Source organism: Lampetra fluviatilis, chromosome 7 (genome assembly GCF_964198595.1).
Source record: "Lampetra fluviatilis chromosome 7, kcLamFluv1.1, whole genome shotgun sequence".
Classification (NCBI taxonomy): domain Eukaryota; kingdom Metazoa; phylum Chordata; class Hyperoartia; order Petromyzontiformes; family Petromyzontidae; genus Lampetra; species Lampetra fluviatilis.
The window spans coordinates 13832404-13855981 of record NC_136281.1 but is presented as its reverse complement, the minus strand read 5'-3'; the positions used below and the strand labels follow the sequence as shown (position 1 = coordinate 13855981).

Here is a 23578-nt window from a genome sequence, read left to right as displayed (position 1 = left end):
TTGTTGTTGTTGATGATGATGATACTGCGAATGTTGTTTCTGTAGTCGCTACTCCTCATAATAACGATGATGACAAGCAGGACAATGATGATGAAGACGATGATGGCCATCATAACGATGATTTTGATGATGAACATGTCTAAGATGATGACGATGATGGTGTTGACTTTGATCATGAATATGACGCTGACGTCATCAGGCTTGACGAGGCTTGCTGTTTGACCCAGGAAGGCCTCATTTGAGTTTCAAAACTCTTACTCAGGAGCGTTATGCCCAGTTGTCTCAATAGGTGAGGACGTGTCTGCCGTTGGTGCTGTGTAATCCAAATTGAGTAAATATGCGGGTAGCTTTTGAGCATTGTTATCTTTGTACCAATACCAGTCACGTTGTCCATGATGTTAATATATGTGTTATTATCTTTAATAAAAACATTTTTTTTATTGATTTGATTAAATTATCTTTACCAACAGAACCAGGAATATATATTTGGGGGAGAAAAACAGAGAGCCCAGAGTAAACCCCACGCAGAACAGGGGGGTGGGGGGGGGGATAGAGCCATCCCTAGGGCACGGTGAATCCGAGGGACCCCCAAAGGCAACCGCGCTTCAGCGTCGCGCTGTCAGTTTGTAATTCTTCCCGTTCAGTGTGAGCGCGTTGGAGACCCGCGCATCGTGGGATTTGCCCCGAGCCCCCCCACCTCCAACCCCCCCCCCCCCGAAGCCCTTATGGACGGCCCTGCAGGGAGAGAACATATAATATCCGCAGAGAAAGCAGCCCGAGTCGAACCCAGGAGCTTTTTGCTGTGAGGCGTTACCACTCTGCCACCCTGCCAACGACGATGGTGATGATGACGACGATAATGTCCCGCACCTCCGATTAGCACGGTTGGCTACGTACGGTGCGAAAGAAGTTCAACAAATACACGAAATATTCCATGACGACGACGGTGAAGATGATGACGATGATGACGACGATGGCTACGTACGGTGCAAAAGAAGTTCAACAAATATACGAAATATTCCATGACGACGACGGTGAAGATGATGACGATGACGACGCCGACGATGATGATGACGGCGACGATGACGACGATGATGACTGTGGTCACTCTGCGCTCTCCCCCCCCCAGTGGCCTCGTGCCCGCGGCTGGAGGCCCCTCCCAATGGACATCGCCTCGGATCGAAGCACTCGAGTGGCCACGAAGCGCACTTCGTGTGCGACACGGGCTTCCTGCTCACGGGCGCCAGCACGCGCCTCTGCCTCGACAACGGCACCTGGAGCGGAGAGGCGCCCTACTGCCACAGTCAGTGCCGTCGGGAACACACCTGCACCGACAGACCACGTGGTCACCACCGCCAGAGCCCCACCACAGACCACGTGGTCACCACCGCCAGAACCCCACCACAGACCACGTGGTCACCACCGCCAGAACCCCACCACAGACCACGTGGTCACCCCCGCTACCTTCACCGCCAGAGCCCCACCACAGACCACGTGGTCACCACCGCTACCTCCACCGCCAGAGCCCCACCACAAACCACGTGGTCACCACTAACCGCTTGTACTACCACCAGCAGCACTAACAGCGTCCACGTGGTCAGCGCTACTGCTACCACCACCACCACCAATACCACCACCGTCGTCATGATCACTACCACAGCCAGCAGTGCCAACAGCATCCACATGGCTGGGACACGCCGCGGTCGTTCACGAAAGAAATGGAACAAAAACTGCAAAGTGCGCAACAGAAGCACTTAGAGAGATGCATGCTTGGGCTTACACTGAGAGACAGGAAGAGGAAGACGTGGATCCGAGATCCTACGCAGGTTAAAGGCGTAATTTTGACGTTAGGTATAAAAGAAAACGGGCAGAAATACGTCATGGTTAGAAGAAATGATCGATGGCCGATGGTCAAAAACAATGACAGAGTGGGCAGCCGAGGAACGGGACGCGTTCCAGAGAAGGGGGCCACCGTTAAGAGATGGAGCAACGAGATCGGCTCGTGTACAGGTGCCGGGGGGAGTGGTGGATTGTTGAATTTCGAAACGTAGAATTGAAGGTGGCGAACCTTGGTTGCGTTGGGGGGGGGGGGAGACCTTCATCCAGCAGTGGATTACTCGTGGCTGGGGATGGAGACGATGCTAATGATTCACGTCTGATCATTTGTGTCTGCACGCGAGCTATGCGCGGCGAGGAGGCACCCAGTGCCGTGATAGCCAAGGTACGCTCCAAGTTCCAAAGCTGCGAAGTCTTAGACGTGGACATCAGACGCATTCCACTCATAGTCATTTTCATCCTGGCTTTACATCGCATGTGCAAGTCATTCATCACATTATTTAAATCACTCCCGGTGTTTTTTTTTAGTATGTGTGTGTGTGTATATATAACATTCTTGGCATCTCTTGCAAATGATATTTTATACACACCGGGACGGCGAAGAAAGACTGAAACAATGTGTTATGAGAAAATGCCTCTCTCTACGTGAGCGAGCGGTGAGTTTTACAGTTAGCAGAACAGCCGCAAAACATTCCTGTAGGAAACAAAAACACCCCACAAAAAAACTCCCATAGAGACCCAACGATTGACTCAGAGACCCACGTAAGTTCATAGAGACCCAGAGACTCACATAGAGACCCACGTGCGTTCATAGGGACCCCAGAGGCTCGCGCAGAGACCCATAAACTCACTTAGAAACCCAAAGACTCACGAAGAGGCCCACGGACTCGCATAGAGACTCATAGACTTGATAGAGACCCATAGAATCCCACAGAGGCCCGTCGACTCGCATAGAGACTCATAGACTTGATAGAGACCCATAGAATCCCACAGAGGCCCGTCGACTCGCATAGAGACTCACAGACTTGATTGAGACCCATAGACTCGCATAGAGGCCCGTAGACACCTACTCGGAAACTGGAATTCGTTGGCAGTGGCTTTACCATCAGTGCCTTCTTCACGATCACCATCGCCACCTTAAGCGTCGTTATTCTAACGACTCAATAATCTCGATTGAAAGCTTCTTTCGTGACTGCAGGGATTCATCTTCTTGGTTCTTTCGGTAAAGTCACGTAGAAGGGAAATAATAAAATAATAAAAATACACATCATAAAATACAATTCTCACGACGTTTTGGCCACAACGCAAGCAGCCGTCCTCGGGTGAAGAACAGGTCTGTCGGAAAGACAGCGTCTGAATGGGCACCACCAGGCTTGGCAGCGTATATTTAAGCTGGGTTGGAGGGGGAAGGGGCGCCTTGACAAAGAAATGTGCATATCAAGAGGAATTTAGTATATTTATGGGAAATGCAGATAGGATTAGTCACTACTTGTGGAATGCGTAGGAGGTGGGGGGGGGGACTCAATAATCATCGTAATAAGAATCGCCATCGTAATAAAAGTCAGTAGTCATCGTAATACTCAACATTATTATTATTATATTCGTACAAATTATATTAATGGCATCACGCGCTGCCTTCAAAGGAGAGCAATGATGGTTTGGTAATGGTTTAGTCCTGGTTCAGTAGAGGTTTAGTAATGTTTTTTTTTTCTGGTTCGGTAAAGGTTTAGTAATGGTTTGGTGACGGCTCGGGAATGGTTCCGTAATGGTTTGGTTCTGGTTTTAACTTCTGCCGTGAAGCAGATAGACGCGTATTTTGTTATGCTAGTGACGCCAAGGGGAATACATTTAGCTGTTTTTTTTTATCGCTAAGTGTTTTGCAGAACCCTCGGATCAATTTGGCCAAAATTAGTTTCATAGCAACACCAATCAGCACGGTTTATTTACGTACGGTGCGAAAAAAGTTCAACAAACATACATACAACGTTACACTCATTACTTTAGAATAAAAGTTTTGCTGGCTGGCTGGCTGACTGGAGGGATGGACGGTCACAACCACAGGACGCGTGCGTTGCGAGTTACTATGCTCGAAAACGTAATTTCTCTTGGATTATCATTACGCGGGTTTGCCACGACCCCCTGCTACGGACGGACGGACGTACGGACGCGTGACCCGCACTATTTTCAGGTCAGGGTTCGGCCGCGGGGGGCGGGGGCTTCGTGAGATAGAAGCTGCGTGGCTGCTTTGACGGCGCGTGGCGACACCTTGAGCGCGCGGGCACCTGGAAACTATGTGGCGCGCGCTCTCCACGGTGAGCTGTGCAGGAATGCGGCGGAGGCGCCGGCTGCAGGGAGGGGAGGAGATTGTTCGCTTGCGAGCTGCGATCTTGTCGTAAATCTGAGCCAGGAGGTCGAATAGCCCCCGCTGTGAGATTCTGGAAAGATGAGCGGTCCACCACCATCACCACAGCCGCAACCACCATCACCACAGCCGCAACCACCCTTATCACCACCACCATCACCACAGCCGCTAACCACCACCATCACCACCACCATCACCAAAGCCGCAACCACCATCACCACCACTGCCGCAACCACCATCACCACAGCCGCTAACCACCACCATGGCCGCAACCACCATCACCACAGCCGCAACCACCATCACCACCACCATCACCACGGCCACAACCACCATCACCATCACCACGGCCGCAACCACCACCATCACCACCACCACCACCACCACCACAGCCGCAACCACCATCACCACCACCATCACCACGGCCACAACCACCATCACCATCACCACGGCCGCAACCACCACCATCACCACCGCCATCACCATGGCCGCAACCACCACCACGGCCGCAACCACCACCATCACAACCACCCTTATCACCACCGCCACCACCACCACGGCCACAACCACCCTTATCACCACCAGCAGCACCGCAACAACCCTTATCACCACCACCATCACCACAGCCGCAACCACCACCACCATCACCACCGCCGCAACCACCCTTATCACCACCACCATCACCATAGCCGCAACCACCACCACCACAACCACCCTTATCACGACCAGAGCCATCAAAGAGAAAGATCCCCCCCCCCCTCTCCGATTTCGCGTCTCCAATGAACCCTGTGCTCAATGTGTCTACTTTTCTATGCATTTGTCAATAGCATTCATGGTCGAGTTTTGCAGCAGAGTTTGATTAAGCAGGCGAACTCCGGACTCGTTTTGACTTTCTTAGTTTCAACAGCAGAGCATGGCCGGTTCCGCAACAGCTCCTGGTTTCCCGAATACGACTGTGCAGGTTTTCCGCGTCCCTGCGTGGCTTCAGTTCCTGACTGAGCTTTCCAGAACGTGCGGCGAAACGTCGGTACAACACCCCAAAAAAAAAACACACAAAGACATCCGAGACCTGTTTCCGAACGCTGCGAGCAAGAGGTCGCACACAATGCTGTGTGCTGTTGCTGATGATGTGTATTGTTGTCGTTATTATTATTTCGTTTAATTACACTGGTCAACAAAAACATTTTTTTTTTCTGGCCTGGACTTTTGCAGCTGTTTTAGACTAATTTCAGGGTGCTTTTTCCAAATCTGATCTCAGATTTGCTCTATCACATCTCATTATTATGCTATCGGCATATACCCCATTTTCATTGCTTTTACCCGAAATTAACTCTGTCACTTATGATTGCAAGTTGTTGCGAGTCAGTGACTGCTTTAGTGTTAAAATATGGTGCAGTTTTTTTAGGATAGTGTGTTTATAATATGATTTTATGTAGATATCCACATTTATTTAATATTTTTCTTCTGCAGTTTTTATAGACAAAAACTGATGCCAGATTTGGAATCAGCACCCCAAAATTACCTTTAAACCGTTGGAATACCTTATGCCAAAAAAAGTGTGTTGACCAGTGTTATTCAGTGTTATTCTTTTTCTCTGCCGCTTTTTCGCAGTGGTTGCTCTGTGTAATCCCAATTGATTAGCGTGCGGGCACTTTTTTTCGAATTGCGCCAAATGTTGACTTGGCGCCGGCACACAACGGGCCTACTCTTGCGAACTGCGTCACTCGATCTTGAACGACCACCGCAAAGTGGACGGCGCGCAGTGCTACGGTTAAATGCTACCCGCGGTATTAACCGGGGCGGCCGCTGGAATTCGAGGCGTGAATCTCCGCGACAACAAGCGGTGGACGCGTGACCTGCTGGGCCATTTCACCACCGCAGCTCCCTGATCATGACGATGACGATGGTTGTCGAGGGTGATGTTGGAGCGGCTGACCACGTGTTCATCGTCGTCAGGGCACCATGGTGGTGAGATGGTAACTACCTTGCCTGGTATGCAGGAGGTCGTGGATCGTGTGGATTTTTCTCCGGGTCCTCCAGAATTTCCCTCCACATTTAGAATCAACATCACGCGTTTAGAGAATGTGGCTGCTGCTCTAAATTACCACATGATGAGCCACTTCGTTGAGCTATCATTTGTGGCCAGGTCGCTTTTGAAAAATAGCTCAGCGGTGGGCCTTACCTTCTAAAATTAAAAGATAAATGAGAGATAGTCAATGCAATTCTGGCAAAATCGCTTGATGACGCTGGTTGTAATTACCAGCGAAACATCCCGGTATCCAAATTGTAAATGTTGTTGGGTTTACTCTCCAACACACCGGTGTGCTGAAACGGTAACATAATTGGCGCGTTTAGTTTGCGTGACAAACTTGACTGATTGGCTGTGTCGGGTGGCAGCGGGTTTAACGACACATTTATACTTAAACGATCTAACCCTCCCGCCCAAACCCCCCCCCCCCCTTCATTATGAATCGATGCACCCACCCCTTGCCTTCTCCGCACGCAACGCGCCGGGGGCAGACGTCAACGAGTGCGCGAGTAGCCCCTGCCAGAACGGGGCCACGTGCGTGGACGACATCAACCGCTACGCGTGCCTCTGCCAGCCGGGCTGGACGGGCGCCGCCTGCCAGCACGCGACCCTGCCACGTGAGAGACTCACTCACTCGCTCGCATCGTCACCGACGCCGCCCTCCGTCGTAATCCTCGTCGTCGTCGAACAAAGGCGGCGGTCACCCGCGTCGCGCGGCGCTTTCAGATGCGCTTTCTGCGGCCGTCTGGAACGCTCTTCCGTCCGATGTTAGGAAGCCGCTGGAGCCGTGCACTTTGAAATAATTTTGGATTGAAAACTAATTTCTTGAGAACTGCTTTTTGTGTTTAGTTTGTTGTCCGCCCCTCGCACCTCCGATTGGCACGGTTGGATACGTACGGTGCGAAAGAAGTTCGACATGCGTGCACACACCATCAGCAGAACCTTCGGGGTCAATATAAAACTCGCTACTCACTTTAAGCAAAGGCCACGGCAGTCGTCCCATGGATAAACTGTCCCCGCCATAGGAGAGTGGAATTTCCGCCGCGAACCGAGACAAGCGTCGTACCAATGCCAATCACGGGTGGCTCAAATTGGGATTCGAACCCGGGCCCTCAGTGTCCCTGGCACGGCCATTATGAACCCCGCCGCGAGCCATCGACCGAAATATTATTTCGTCCAAACGTTTCCACGCCCTCATTACCCTCACGTTGTGCGTTAGGGGCAAGTGCTGTCAGCGAGCACCTATTAAGGCCGGCATGGCGCATGGAGCCGGTGGTGTGACGAGCACGCACCAATGCCTTCATCTCGCGAGCGATGAGAGTTACACACCGCACCGCCCTCGCTTGGGCACCTTCTGCGCGCAAAGCGTTCGCGCGATTACTCGACCCCGCCGCGCGGTCCTTCTTTGAGTCGTTGCTTCGGCTGTGCGGGTGGCGGGTGACAGTGGGGGGCCCCCCGTCCCCGCTGGAGGCGCCCCCCCCAGGAAACACGTTCAACCGCACGCCAAGGTGCGCGGCGGTCGAAGGCTCCCAGCACTGCAGCTGCGAGCCGGGCTTCCACCTGAGCGGGCGCGCCAACAGCTTGTGCCGAGGTGAGCTCATCGTCAGCGTCATCACCGGCGTCATCATCAGCATCATCAGCAACATCATTAGTATTATCAGCAGCATCAGCAACATCAGCATCGTCATTAGCATCATCAACGTCATCAACAACATGAGCGTCATCATTAGCATCATCAGCGTCATCAGCAACATCAGCATCGTCATCAGCATAATCAGCGTCATCATTAGCAAAATCAGCGTCATCAACAACATGAGCGTCATCATTAGCATCATCAGTGTCATCAACAACATCAATATTACTAGCATCATCGGCGTCATCAGCATAATTATCAGCGTCATCAGCATCATCATCGGCGTCATCAGCATCATCAGCGTCATCATCATCAGCATCATCAGCTTCTTAATCATCAGCGTTATCATCGTGTCTCTACAACCCCAACCATCACCACCATCATCATCAGCAGCAACAGTCGCATCGGTATAATTATTTCCACCATCAGAAAAATCACTACAAACAGCACTACCTACTTATCCGTGCCTTACCTTCTGTCTCGTTGGTTGCGTCTCCTTTCTTCCCATCGGCTTAAACGTATCAATGCGCCGCTGTCCGAAGCCGAGGAAACAGTTGCGCAACTCGGTCGCATGTTGCGCAACTACTCGCTCAGACTGGGAACACGGCAGTTGCACGGCAATGGTGACGCTCCGTGATTTCAAAAGCGAGTTCATTCTCGGATCAATTTTGTTTTTTTCTCATCCACGAATCATTCTCCACAATTCTGCCCGTCGCCTGACGAGGCTGGCTGCAATTGCCGGCGAAACGTCGCACTCGAATTGTAAATGGTTGCGGGTTTACTCTTCCGACACATCGGCGCGCTGAACTCGTAACTAACTATACTCCTTTGGTTCTTTCGGTAAAGTCACGGAGAAAGAAAAATCTTTTTGTTCATTGATAAAAAAAAAATCTTTCCACGTGACTTTACCAAAAGAACCAAAGAATAATTCCTGCGGTCACAAAAGCTCCAAATCAAGTTAGTAACCAATTGCCACGTTTTGTTCACGTGACAAAATTCGATTCACCCGCTCGTGAAGAACGAGCTGCGACGGCAGATCGATGAATCACTTCCAGCGCTCGTCTCGCGTCCACCCCCTGAACCCCCCCCCCCTCCACCACGCGGCCTGCGGCAGACGTGGACGAGTGCGAGCTGATCAAGTCGAAACCGGACGCGCGCCTCTGCATGCACGAGTGCATCAACACGGCCGGCTCGTACCGTTGCGCGTGCCCCGCGGGCTACCGACTGCAGGCGGACGAGAGAAGCTGCGAGGGTGAGTGGGGTCCAGCCAGCCTCTCTAACACCCCTTGCCGTCACGACAAACCCCCCGCCCCCCACCTCCCCCAACAAAAACAAAGATGCCCCCGCGTGGACTATTAACAGACTGTTGGGGCAAGTGCCGTTAGCAACTACGAAGGACGGCGCGGCACACGAGGGGGTGGGTGGCCCAGCAACCACGCCCGGCCGCCTTTGTCTCTCTAGTTGCGATGTTTACTACACACAGCGCACCAGGTACTCATTTGAGGTTGAGTCGACCTAGGGGAGGCCCAGGACCGATTTAGATAATCGTCACCGATGTTGGTGGCCGTGAGTGGGATGAACTCGGGCGGCCGGGTTCGTAGCACAGCGTAGCGCTAACCACTACACCCACCGCTCCCCCGCCGCCCCCCGCCCCCCACCTTCTCCTGTTCCGGAAAATTAGACGCACCCAATCTTGTGCCCGGTGTCATTAATGTTACACAGATGCGGCAACGACACGAATGTTGGCACGTGGCACCAGGGCGTGTCCCGGTGTCTTCTCCGGTCGGGCAGGAGACCCGCGCCTGAGTCTGAAGAGAGCTTCAGGAGGGTCGCTGCATTGGGATGTTTGGCCAAACTCGTTGGTGCAAATGAAGACCCGCTCTCATGCGACGGGGTAACATCTAAAAGCTCCGCGCGGATGCATTTAAGAATCTCTCGATGTACCGCCATCTCCTGGTCAGCGCGCAGCGCCAATACTACAACAGCTGGAATTCCCAGGCGCAAACCAGGCTCATCTCCGCCGAGCTTCTGAGAGCTTCGGGGTGATTTGGTCGTCGTGAGTCCACGTGGTCCCGGTCCGTCTATCGTGCCACGTGTCTTTGTCTCCCCCCCCCCCCCCGTGCAGACGTGGACGAGTGCACTGCTGAGCGGCACAACTGCTCGGGCTCCGCACGTTGCGTGAACCTGCGAGGGGGATTCCGCTGCGTGAACCCCGAGTGTCCGAAGTCGAACGGAGACGTGAGCTACGTGAAGACATCCCCACTGTGAGTACGGCGCAGTCGCTTGGTCAGTCGTGCTCATGGTCGGTCTGATGGTCGGTCTGATGCTCGGTCTGATGGTCTGGTGGTCGGTCTGATGGTCTGGTGGTCGGTCTGATGGTCTGTCTGATGCTCGGTCTGATGGTCTGATGGTTTGATGGTCTGGTGGTCGGCCTGATGATCGGTCTGATGGTCTAATGGTCTGATGTTCTGTCTGATGGTCGTTCTCATGGTCGGTCTGATGGTCTGATGGTCGGTCGGTCAGCCTCATTGTCCGTCAGTCAGTCGGATGATTTTTTTTTTCTGATGGTTGGTAAGTCAGTCTTTAGGTTGGTCTGATAGTTAGGTCGTCGGTCTGTTGGGTAGTTAGTTGGTTTGTCAGTGAGTCAGTCATTCAGCGAGTTTGTCAAATTTGGCAGTCGGTCGGTCAATCGTTACCCTGTGAGTGTTATGCAGAGGGTTGGTTAGTTGGTCATTCAGTGAAGCGGTGGTCGATCGTCTCGACTGTGAGCGCGTCGAAGTCTCTCCATCCATCAGTCAGTCAGTCTCGCGGAGAACACAGACACATAAACTGTACGGACAAAGGACAATATCCCCCATGTAGCCCTTAACCAGCTGTTGGGGAAAGTGCTGGGAGTGAGCACCCATGAAGGCCGGCACGGTGGCTAGCACCACACGCGGCCGCCTTTGTCTCCCGAGTGATGATGTTTATACACAATGCACCAAACACTAAGTTTGACCCCAGTCAAACCTAGGGAGAGGTCTAGGACCTGGACAGATAATCAGAATCATGACCTCTGATGTTGACCTTCACCGGGGGAGGGAGTTATTGAATTCAAGCCAGCTACGACGCTACCGCTCCCCACGCACACACAAATACCCGGCGGGCACACAGGCGCGCGCCAGTGGAGTGCGTCACAGGCCTCGTAGCCGCTGCGTTTCTGAACTGTTGATGTTGTTGTTGTTGGGGTGGTTTTTTGTTTGTTTTTACGGCAGTGTTTATTTTAGCTGCAACAGCTTCACGAGTGAGTGCCGTTTGCCGTATACCGACTCACACGGTGCTTCGTACAAAAAAAAAGACAAAGATCCCCCGTATAACCTTAACAGACTGTAGGGGCAAGTGCTGTTAGCGAGCACCTATGAAGGCCGGAACGGTACACGAGGGGGTCGGTGGCCAGCACCACGCCCCACCGCCTTTGTCTCCCCAGTGGCGGTGATTATACACCGCACCGGGTACTCATTTGAGGCTGAGTCGACCTAGGGGAGACCCAGGACCGATTCAGATAATCGTCACTGGTGTTGGCCGTGAGCGGGAATCGAACCCGGGTCGCTGGGCTCATAGCGCAGCGTAGCGCTAACCGCTACACTCCCGCTCCCGGCACGCACACGCACACACACACGCGCACGCGCGCACACAACATTGAAGGAATTCTCGCCCCAGCTACGCTAACGCGTGCGCGCGTGTTGGCAGAACGAAATCGCATTGCCCGTAAAATAACAGCGGACTCAGTTGTTTATCCGCGAAGGCCACACTTGAGCTGTGGGGGAAAAACAAAAATTTGACCGAGGTTCCTGCAATTGGGGTTTTGTTTATTTACAAGATGTTTTCAGCCAATTAATGAGTTGTTTGCACAAGTGGGAGGAAACCCGATAAAGCCCACGCGTGCGATGGGAGATAATGATATCCCCCGTACAGATGGAAACAGATGGCGTTTGGCCCACTTGCTGCACTGCCTTCCCCGAGCGAGACGGGGTATATGGCACCTCCTCGACATTCGCGGGAACATGTGTGTATGTTGAACTTCGTTCGCACCGTACGTAGCCAACCGTGTTAATCGGAGGTGTGCTCGGGACGGACAAAAAACTGAACACAAAAAGCAGCCGTAAAGAAATTAGTTCTCAACATAGAACATTAGTTTTGAATTTAGAAGGGAGTTTCACAACATTTGTGCCGTGATCCACTCACTGGTATACAGGAGGTCGTGGGGTTCGTTCCCGACCCTGACGATGTCTGTATGTTTGGAGTTTGCGTGTTCTGCCCCGTGGTGGCGTAGATCTTTATCCGAGTCCTCCGATGTTTCCCTCCACCTTAAGAATCAACGTCACGCGTTTCGAGTATTTGGTTGCTAGAAAATTCAACGCGATAAGCCACTTCATTGAGCTATCGATTGTGGCCAAGTCGCTTCTGAAAAAGGAGCCATACAGCTCAGTTGGCCTTACCTGGTAAAACAAACAATTGCTTATAATTAACATAGTTTAGTTCACGTACATCATAACCACCTTATAAGAGCGGCTCTGGATTTACGATGACTGGGACGGGTAAAGCAACCAAAAAGCGCGCGTCGCTGGGAAACAAGACGAGAGTTTTGAGCGGCGATAGTGCCGCATGCTTGTTCGTTTTCATCTTCTGCTTCTTCTTCTTAAAATCACGCTCGCGGAAAACGACGACGTCGTCGTCTCTCCGATTTGAGAGTCCACCGAGAGAGGGAGAGAGAGGGAGGCACCACGGCGCGCGCATCGTACGCGGGGACTTGCCGCAACGCGCGGGATCGAGACACGAGGAAGCGCTCATTGCCTCTCTTTAAACCCCCCCCCCCCAACATTTTGCCGTGAAGTCTGGCAAACACTGGAGGCCAGATTGTGAGCTCATCCCTGGGCCCCTGCGGAGCAATGTCGGTGACTTATGGCTCGTCCCAGGCCTGCACAGCGAAGGTCACGTGTGACGCCAGTGCCTCGACCACGTGCTCGTAGCCGAGAGGGGCGGGATGTGGTTACAATGAGCGCGGCCCCTCTCTCTCTCTCCTCTCTCGTTCCGCGTGCTCGACTTTAGTTGCACGCGCGTGCGTGGGTCGACTCGTCGTTAAATCGGTACCCCGGTGTGGTGTGCGAAAACGTTAGCGTTGGGGAGACAAAGGCGGCTGGGCGTGTTGCTGCCCCCCCCCCCCAACAACCCCCCCACCCCACCCGCTCTCCCTGGTGTGTCGTTCCGGCCTTCATCATAACTGCTCGCTAACAGCACTTGCCCACAGCAGTCTGTTAAAGGCTTGCACGGGCGGTCTTTGCCGCACGTGACGCTCCGATTGTTTACTGCGGCCACGTGCTGCGGCCACGTGCTGCGGCCACGTGCTGTGGTCACGTGCTGCGGTCACGTGCTGCGGCCACGTGCTACGGCCACGTGCTGCGGCCACGTGCTGCGGCCACGTGCTGCGGCTCCATTGTGACGCTGCACGCGGCTCTTTCGAGGCGCAAGGGACTTGCGAGCGGTAGTTACTGTAGGTGCTCGCTAACAGCACTTGCCCCACCAGACTGTTGAGGATATACCGTGGGGGGTAGACCTTTGTCTTTGTATGTATGCAACGCACGTGTGCGTATGCCGTATTGTGTGTTTCTCCCTGTGTGCTTGTGTGCAAATGTGCCCTGTGTGTTGTGTTTTTCGCGCGCGCGCGTGTGTGTGTGTGCGCGTGCGTGCGTTCTGTCTGCGTGTATGGTTGCCTTTTTGGAAGGAAGCTCCTTCCTTCTTGAATCGATCTGCTAACAGCAACAAAAACATCTCGGGCCGACCGAATGCCCCACCCCTCCTCCCCACCCTTTTGTAACATAACGTGTGTTCTTACGTCAGTACGTATTCGTGAGTGCGTGTGTATGCACGTGTGAGATCGTGTGTATGCACGTGCGCTGCTATTGTGTTCGTGCGCTCTGCCCCGCGTGAATCTCTTCGCCTCGTGCGCTTACGCACGTGTCCATGACGACTATCATGAACCGGTCCTGGGCCACGCCTAGGTCGACTGAGCCTCAAATGAGTACCTGGTATGAGGTGTAAACATTACGTTAAGGCTATACGGGGGGGGGGTTTATTTGTGCCTGTGTACGTCTACGTGTGCTCACGCGTTTGTGCATTCGTGTGTGCGCCCCTTCTCCTACACAAACTATGGCACCCCCCCCCCACCATCTCCCTGCCCCCCCCCCCCCTCCTCAAACCCACCCACCCACGCACGTGGCGCAGTCACTGCGAGCGCAACCCGTGCCCGATGGACAGCCGCAGCTGCCACCAGGCGCCCAAGACCATCTCGCACCACTACCTGGCCCTGCCCAGCAACCTGAGCACGCCGGCCACGCTGTTCCGCATGGGCTCCGCAGCGCCCCTGGGCAGCCGCGCCGCCAGCGACAGCCTCCGCTTCGGCATCGTCGGCGGCGCCGGCGGCCACCGAGGTCACTTCATGGTGCAGCGCTCGGACCGGCAGACGGGGGTCCTCATCCTCGTGAGTCCCCTGCGCGGACCCCGATCCCTCGAGCTGGAGCTGGAGATGGCGGAGTTCGCAGATAAATCGCTGCTCGCCAAGCACGTGTCCCGCGTCACCGTGCTCGTGTCGGCTTACGACTTCTAGGCCTCACCGGACCTCCTCCGCCACCCCCCCCTCACCCCCCACCGCTTTGCTGCGATATTTGTTGCTGCCGTTGTTGATGTTTGTTGCTGTTGTTGTTGTTTTATAGCAGCGCGGCTCCGGTTTTGTACGAGGCTCTTCTTTCCGAGTTCTGACTTCCCCCCCTCCCCCCCACCAACCGTAAAACCGAGACTCGCCGAGGGGGCCGCGAAGAGCGAGGGAGGCCCCGCGGTGTGGGGGGGGGGGTGGGGGGAGTGGGGGTTGTGTCACCGCTGCAGAATTCGAGCCGCGATGTCGACGTTGCACGCGCAAATGAGCGAGTTGAGACGGCACGTGGAGATGACGCGGCGAGAGCGTTGCCCACGCGGCGTACCGGCCGATGTATGTCGTGCACGATGAACGCGTCGTTAGCCCTGGCCCTACTTTGGCCCCTGAGTCGGATGTCTTTTTTTGAGACCCACGTATCACGGTTTGGTTCCAGCTGGGCACGGCAAACGGCCAATGGAAAACCGCCCGCACCACGAGTGCCCTCTGCGCTGGCGCGGCTCGGTTGAGCCAGTGGGAAAGGGCTGAGATCGTCGTGCTGTGTTTCCGTGGGACAGCCAACTGGGGTCGACTCAAGTCGGCCAGAGTTGGCCTCATTTACGTCCCAGGTTTCCAGCGGAGTGACAACTCGCATCGGCTGAAAATGTAGCAATTCAACAATTTTTCCGAGTTGCTAGAGTTATTACGCGAGGTGGGCAGGTCTCTACCCCCAAAATACTATTTTCTAAGACGCATTCGCGAGTCAGTGGCCAAGACCGCATTGCTGACAACATTTAATGTCAAATTTAAATATAAAATGTAATAATTTATCCGACTCCAAAGTCTTTTTTTTAACATACATGGTGACGCATTTACTCGCGGCAGCCCGAACTCTTACGGAGGGAATTTTAGCCAGCCCGTGAAGTGAGTTGGGCCCCTTTAAAATGCGGACCGCAGCCCAAATTTGCGGACAATTCGAGTTGACAAGATACATTACGTACAGAAACAAACGGCTGCGATGGGAACTCGAGTTCAAACTCGATGCACGTGGCACATGAAAACTACATGTGTGTATTTGGGCAGGGTCGGCGGGTTAATGCCGACCGGGGGAATACCCTCCAGCCAAGTTCACGCTTTGGAGTGAAAGTGAGAAGACAGGTTTAGCAGTGTCGGGTGACGCGTGTAAGTGGAGTAATTGACCACCACGCGTTAAATGACCACCACGCGCAAGCGTTACCCGAGACTGGAGTGTATGGAGGCACGAGCCGTGAACACTGTCAGTGAGAGGAGCTGGAGAAGAGCGGAACGGGAATTCTCTGATTCCAGTCCACTAAAGTCCGCCTTTCCATCTTCACCAATGTTCTCGAACATAAATTCAGTCTTACACGCTACCCGCGCCCGATGGTTATTCAACACGCCCCCCACGTGACGTACAGAGTGCCGGTTCAGCTGAAGATTGAGATGGTGTTTGTGTGTGTTTTCGACGTGACGCACAGGCGAATCGAAGGAATATTATCTGAGCTTGTTGACCAATCATCAGGCGCGTGTAGCGCGTGACGACTGAATTTGTAATTCAAAATAAATAAGCAAGACAACAAGCTGCGAGTGTCTGATTATTGGTCAACAAGTTTGCATATCTCCCTTTGAACCTCTTCTCTGCTCGGCAGAGAGGAGGTAGAAGCTTCTCGCAGCCGCGACAAACTCTGTCTCCTCGCTTATTGCAAGACGGCATCGGCAGTGAAACTTCACGGCTCTGCATCCATTGCCTTCCACTCGACTCTTCACGCCCGCCACGATCGACGTTTGCCAATCCAAAGCAACACGTTGCACGCGTGTATGCATGTGGAACTTCTTTCGCACCGTACGTAGCCAAACCGTGTTCATCGGAGGTGCGGGGGAAGGACAACAAACTCATCACGAAAAGCAGTTTTACATGTATGTATATATATGCATGTTGAACTGCTTTCGCGCAAGAAGTCCAACATACGTACGTTGGCGCACTAATCGCTGTCAAATCATCATCATCATCATTATCATCCTGTCTCCTGAATCCCTTGATTATCTGGGATCAGCAAAAACAGAGGCCAATAAATTATGCGAGGTTTTAGGGTTTCCTGAGACGCTCACAGCACCGCGCCGTGAGACACGCGACGATTCAACCTGAGCTGGGCCACCCGATTATTATTATTATTAAAGTCATCAATCGCTCCGTGTAACGATAATGACTTTAGATTGTAACGTGCCGCACGGCATCCTCTCACTCTGGGAGAGAGGACGACTCGAAAGGCGCGAGGAGGAGGAAGAGCAGCAGCCACGCGGTCAACCGCCACCAGTCTCCCCATGTTCTGCCGTCCTCTATATATTATTCAAGTGTTATCGGTCGATGAATGCGTGTTTACATGATAGAGTACAACTAGTCTACGGTTAGATTACGCGACTGATGGGAAGACACGATAACAGTTGTAATGAGAGAGAAACAAAAACGTTTCACCTCTGTTCCCACGTGTGCCGCTGGACGGGAGGTGATGGGCGGGGTTTAGTGATGGCAATGGCACCATCGGCTGCGTCACGCTGGCTGTGGCTTGTAGGGGGGTTTACCGCCTTCGCGAAGCAGAATGTGGGAGGGGGTGGGAGGGGATGGAGGGGGACGACTGCTGTTATAAAATAGCCCGAGTAATCGATCGCAAGAAAAGTTTTGTCGATGAATCGACGAATCGTCCCAGTTCGAAATTGAACCCTCAAGCCCCACCTCCACCCCCAACGATTCGAATAATATTCACGATCCGGGTCGCGATTCAAGTAGCCAGTGTTTTTTGTTGTTGTTGCTGTTTTTTGTTGTTGTTGTTGTTGTTGTTGTCTCGTTTAGCCATCTCGTTTGTATCGTTTCGCGGTCACGTCTCACCTGTACAGTTCCGTACGTCCCACGAAGCACCGAACGTCACGTCAGCGTAATAATTACAATCGATTGGCACGGAACGCCAATAATCCATCCTTTTCCGTACACTTTGACGTGTAAAATAATCGCTAATTTTCTTCATCTGATTCATCGATACGCCGTCACACGTCTGCATTCAAAAACGATTGGCACCCGCGCCGTTCCACAACGACGCTCGCAGGGCCGAGGGACAGAGACGGACGGATGGAGGAGCCGAGAACCCACAATGTGTCGGGGTCGAGGCTTGTTGAGGCTGGGAGGAAGACGGGAGGCCGTCACCACCCACTGCGGCCGTCGTGCCCTCGCTGCGTTCCAACTCGAATTATAAAGCCACTACGACATCGACGGCCGTTCCTTAAAGGTTAAAGGCATTCGTTGTGGCTGTCCTGGAGTTGGACTTTGTATCGAGACAGTTATGGGTAAGGAAAGACGGATTCCTTCTCCAACAGAAGTCATTTAATCTCCGGGTAGTTTGTATGTTGTTGTATCATTAAACGTCTCAGGAGATGCAATGTGCTATGGTTGGAAAAGCGTCTGCCTTCTTGGTGAGATCTTTCCCTCCACGTAACAGTCCGGATGTTAAAGGTAAGAGGGTGCATCTCCATTGCTAGCGGAAGGACCCCGAGTACAGGTGTGGATCGTCACATCGCAGACCTGTGCAAGACGTCGACGACGACTTGGCGAGGCCTGCATCCAGCAGTGAATTGATCGTGGATGATGATTGATGATAATGATGATTCGGAACGGGAGAGGGATGTTTGGTCGCTTGGTGGTTTTTTTTGGCGGTGGGATGACACTTTGGAGTCCGACTCAAGACGCTGGCACGGGACTGCTCCTGCGCCCGTCGCGTTTCCCGTGACGCTCGCCTGCAACCGGGGCGGCCAGAACGCGCCCCGAACTCGTCGGCTCTCGCAAGCTAAAGCAGCGTTGAGTCCGCTTCATATTTTAGGCGATCGGTCAGTTGTGTCGGGAGGCGGGGAGGCTGCGAGCGAGGTGCGGCGAGGAGGTGGCAGCGCTGAGTGCCACCCACCTGGTATGCGTGGTGGGGTGTTTTTCTCCGGGGTTTCTGGCTTCCTCCTGCCCCAATCGTTCTCCACCACGTAAAGCCTAACACGCCTTAGTGGAAGGGGCCAAAAGTCCCAGTGTGGCACCCACCCTCAATTAAACTGAAGGCTCGGCGAGGCATCGACGGTTAAATGTTTAGCACTGCGATTCGCGAGTTGTCGCTTTGTCACGGGCTATGACCAAGGCCACACGGCGTTTTTTCACCTTCCGCTGTCCAACCGCCGTGCAAAAGAAAATAAAAAATATATAAAAAAACGAGTTGGCAAGCCGATGTTGCTTTCATTTACAAATGCTGTGGTCAAATGTGTCAAATGTGTTTCATGCAATGGGCGATGTCGCACACACAACTGCCCGAGTTGAGACGGCACGTGGAGATGACGCGGTGAGTTATGAGCTACCCGTCGGAGGCCGTTGGACTGCGAGAAGGGCTGCGTGCAGAGCGAGAGAGTGAGCGAGAGAGTGAGCGAGAGAGTGAGCGAGAGAGTGAGCGAGAGAGTGAGAGAGTGAGCGAGTGAGCGAGAGAGCGAGAGAGAGCGAGAGAGTGAGCGAGAGAGTGAGCGAGAGAGTGAGCGAGAGAGTGAGCGAGAGGTGGGGGTTTACATAAAGCAAAGTTGAAAAAAAATTACGAAATGATGAACGAAGCAAAGTGCCGACTACACCGAGCATCTTCTTGTTTCCACTGATCGTAAAAAAAAAAGAGAGCGTTGCCCGCGCGGCGTACCGGCCGATGTCGTGCACGATGAACGCGTCATTAGCCCTGGCCCCACTTCAGCCCCCGAGTCGGATGTCTTTCTTTGAGACCGGCGTATCGCGGTTCGGTTCCAGCTCGGCACGGCAACTCGGCCAATGGAAAACCGCCCGCACCAAAATAAAATTGTGTCTTCATCAGCAAGCTGACATTACACATCACCGTTTGTTTTTCTTCCATCTGCCGTGTTTGCTAACATGAGTAAAATGCATTCACTCTCCTTCATCGATCCATTGCCGGCTGAATCCCTTTCCTGCGCCATACGTCACCACAGCCGGTCAGGTGCGGCGGTGGTGACGGACGCGCGGATGACGGCAGCTGCGCTCAAAGGTCTGGACAGATGGGTTAATGGGCGTGAATGACGAATTGAACTCCTTCGAGGCGACGATATTTTGACGATGCCTCGTGTTGTTGTTCTTCATCTTCTCCTCCTCCTCCTCGAGTCTCCGGGCGCTCACTCGGCGCTGCTTCCTACGGGAACAATTTTGGACCGGAGCTATAAACACAGGCAGCTCGGGACCAGCTCAACTGCGGGGATTTATGGGGTCCAGATGTCCGATTCGAGGGCTTTAACCTTGACTGGGGCAGGTGCTAACGCACACGCGCTCTCACCCACACACGCGCTCACGCAGACGCGCGCAAGCGTGTGCACACGCTCACTCACTCACGCACGCACTCACACACACGCTCACTCACTCGCACGCGCATGCACTCACACACACGCTCACTCACTCACACGTATGCACGTACACACATGCTGGTGGGGCATTACAGTGTAGTGGTTAGCGCATTGCGCTACAAACCGGGCCAGTTGAGCTCGATTTCCTCTTACAGCCAACACGAGTCGAGAATTATCTGAACCGTTCCTGGGCCTCCCCTCGGTCGACTCAGCCTCAAGCGAGTACCTGGTGCGATGCGTAAACGAGGCCACTCGGGAGACAAAGGCGGCCGGGCTCGGCGTTGGTCACACCACCCGCTCGTGTGCCGTTCCCGTTCACGAGGTGCTCGCGAACAGCGCTTACCCCAAACAGTCTGCTGAGACCCTAACGAGCGAACTCCGTTGCCCTTGTAAGTTGCGGCGGTAATTAGCAGACTGGACCACGCACTCGGCGAACGTGGGTTGAACTCTCATTGCAGGCTGGGGGGGGGGGGGGGGTGATATCAGAACTTGTTCAGAACTTGTTCCTCTAGGTTGACTCGGCCATAAATTAGTACCCTCCCCCCAACAAATAAAAACCGTATCAGGATTTCCCCGAGTGCCGGTGCTTGCGTGTGACGCACGACTACTATTACTACCGTGCTCTGTTCCACACCGCACGCACCTGATGATTGGTAAACTGACACAAGGCGGGCGATGGACCGCGGTGGCTTGCGAGAACGTGTGTTTGTAAGCGTCTTCTCTGGATGGAGTACATATGGGCACGCGTGCAGATGTGAACAAAACACATTCCTGCGGCGGGAGCTGGTAGGAACGTTGGGTTGCTCGGTCAATGACCAGGGTCAACGGCGGCGTGGTGTATTCCGCAAATATGCCCGACTGTGAGGGCGGGCATAAGCCGGCGTAAGTAGGTTAAACGTTGAGTTTTATAAGGGAACCACGGGGTGACCAGCTCCTCCCCACCCAGCCCCAGCCCTCCCACCCCCCACCCAGCCCCACCCTCCCCACCCAGCCCCTCCCCATCCTCCCCACCCAGCCCCTCCCCACCCTCCCCACCCAGCCCCTCCTCACCCTCCCCTCCACACCCAGCCCCTTCCTCCCCACCCAGCCCCTCCCTGCATGACGGACGGATGAACACAATAATCCCCTGTGGGCTGGTGGAACCAGTGGGTTCCTACCAGTAAAATGTATCCCGTGTAGAGGCTACACAGGCTGCTGGGGCAAGTGCTGTTAGCGAGCACCACATTCGCTGCTACATCACAATTGTGCACTGTGTAAGGGCACTGGGAAGGTCTACCACCAGAAATGCACTCCGGGTATCAGATTGTTTATGCAGCCTGGAAGAATCCGATGAGTTATGAAGCTCTTTTTCACAGATGCCCAGTAGGGGCGGGTCAGACAATTATAACAACAAACAAGATATTAAAAAGACACGACAGGGGATGAATCACAATAGGCCGAATCTCAGCACTGGAGTATCTAAGCGCTAAGCTCAGAGACAAGGAAGAAAAATACAGCACGTGCATGGGCTCCATTCCTACACATTGGGACAATCTTAACTACCTGAGCCCAGAATGGCAATGACCTGGCCCACCCACGGCCCCTCCTCCAAAGAAAGTCTGCCCTTCCCCGCCTGCTCGGATGAGTCCGGAGTGCCTGACACAGTCGATGCAACTGGTAACGCCGTCCAGAACGTCACGATGTTGCAATGTACGATGCGAGGGAGGATGTGGAATGAAACATTTTTTTATCTAAAAAAAAATAAACACGACGGGAGTGCGAAGTATGGGAAAGCTAAGCAAATCACTAAATATAAATAAATCAAGGATATAAATACAAATCACGTACCATCACCGCCACTACCCCTCCATCCCGCTTTCAATGTAAACCCAAACACGATGGAACTGCGGGGAAACGCACGCCAACAACAGCTCGCTATGAAATGAAGGCGGGGGGTGGTGGTGGGGTGGTGGGGGGGTGGTGGGGGGGGTGGGGGGTGGTGGGGGGGTGGTGAGGGGGTGGTGGTGGGGTGGTGGGGGGGTGGTGGGGGTGGTGGGGGGGGTGGGGGGTGGTGGGGGGGTGGTGGTGGGGTGGTGGGGGGGTGGTGGGGGGGGGTGGGGGGTGGTGGGGGGGTGGTGAGGGGGTGGTGGGGGGGTGGTGGGGGGGGGGTGGGGGGTGGTGGTGGGGGGGGTGGGGGTGGTGGGGGGGTGGTGGGGGGGGGTGGGGGGTGGTGGGGGGGTGGTGAGGGGGTGGTGGGGGGGTGGTGGGGGGGGTGGGGGGTGGTGGTGGGGGGGGGTGGGGGTGGTGGGGGGGTGGTGGGGGGGGGTGGGGGGTGGTGGGGGGGTGGTGAGGGGGTGGTGGGGGGGTGGTGGGGGGGGGTGGTGGGGTGGTGAGGGGGTGGTGGGGGGGTGGTGAGGGGGTGGTGGGGGGGTGGTGGGGGGGTGGTGGGGGGGTGCCGCGCAGTAAACGTTGAGAGCATTCCGCGCGTGCGTTCGTCAAGAGCCAGGCACGCGGCGACACGCACACAGATAAAGACGCGCTCGCTCGCACACGCACGGACAGACACACACAGACAGACAGACACACGGACAGACACACACAGACAGACACACACACATACAGATAGGCACACGGACAGACAGAGACACACACACGGACAGACACACAACACACACACAACACAGACAGACAACAACAACAGCCATTCGCCAATAAGTGGCGGTGACGTCGCCACGGCGCTTGTGCCAGGCTGGGTGCACGTTGAGGCCACGTGAAGTGTCGAACGCCCGCTCGAGCTGCGCGCAACAACGCGACCCAGGGAGCGACGGCGTTCGGGCTCGTTCAGTCAAATCCACTGCTGGATGAGAGCCTCTCCCGTCGCCATGCCGGTCGTGTGTGCGTGTGTAAGTTGGGGGGGGGGGGGCGGCGGCTGGGCGTCAAGTAATGATTTGACCATATCTTCTTGGTTCTTTCGGTAAAGTCACGTAGAAGGGAAGTAATAAAATAATAAAAATAAAACATACTAAAATTATTCTCACGACGTTTCGGCCACAACGCAAGTAGCCGTCCTCAGGTGAAAACCAGGTGTGTCGAGGCGACAGCGTCTGAATGAAACAGCACACGCGCTTGGAGCATGTATATAAGCTGGGTTGGAAGGGGGAAGAAAGGGGGAGCCTTGAAAAAAGAATATGCATATCGATTTGACCATACTTCATCAATCGTTTCCAACGCTCTCGGCGCTGGAAACGATTCGTGTGTGTGGATTTACGCGAAGTCTGCACCGCTCATGAAAAGTGACCAGTCACGTGTGCGGCACGCGCGGGCCCAGTGTAGGTCCGGCTGTAAGAACGCCACGTTCTGGACACGGACTCAGGTCCTCTCGACAGTGACACCTCTCGCCCGCATGAGCGGCGCCACCCCCCAGCGTATTATTTTTGGATCTCGGAAATGGGCGCTTTGATAGATGAATGCTTATTTTGGTCCAAAAAAAAAAGTACATGTTTGTGTTCTTATTTAATGTCCTTTGGGTTTTGTTTTGTTTGAGCATTCCTTTCTTTTATTGTAAAATTGTCTTTTCAAATGTTTACGTATGCGTTTAAAAAGAGCCGTAATATGTGTGATGCTGTTTAGATGGCCCAGTGGCTCAGAGGT

General features: G+C 54.0%; 1 protein-coding gene across 1 annotated transcript in view; it reads left to right on the top strand.

Moving 5' to 3' along the window:
- Window positions 1-16119, top strand: part of FBLN7 (fibulin 7) — a 32079-nt gene extending 15960 nt beyond the window's left edge. The window contains exons 3-8 of the mRNA XM_078858588.1: window positions 1130-1303; window positions 6716-6841; window positions 7669-7815; window positions 8972-9109; window positions 9983-10121; window positions 14119-16119. Coding sequence (XP_078714714.1) covers window positions 1130-1303; window positions 6716-6841; window positions 7669-7815; window positions 8972-9109; window positions 9983-10121; window positions 14119-14500 — 1106 coding nt within the window. The 3' untranslated portion in view covers window positions 14501-16119. The remainder of the gene's footprint in view (window positions 1-1129; window positions 1304-6715; window positions 6842-7668; window positions 7816-8971; window positions 9110-9982; window positions 10122-14118) is intronic.
- Window positions 16120-23578: the final 7459 nt, after the last annotated feature.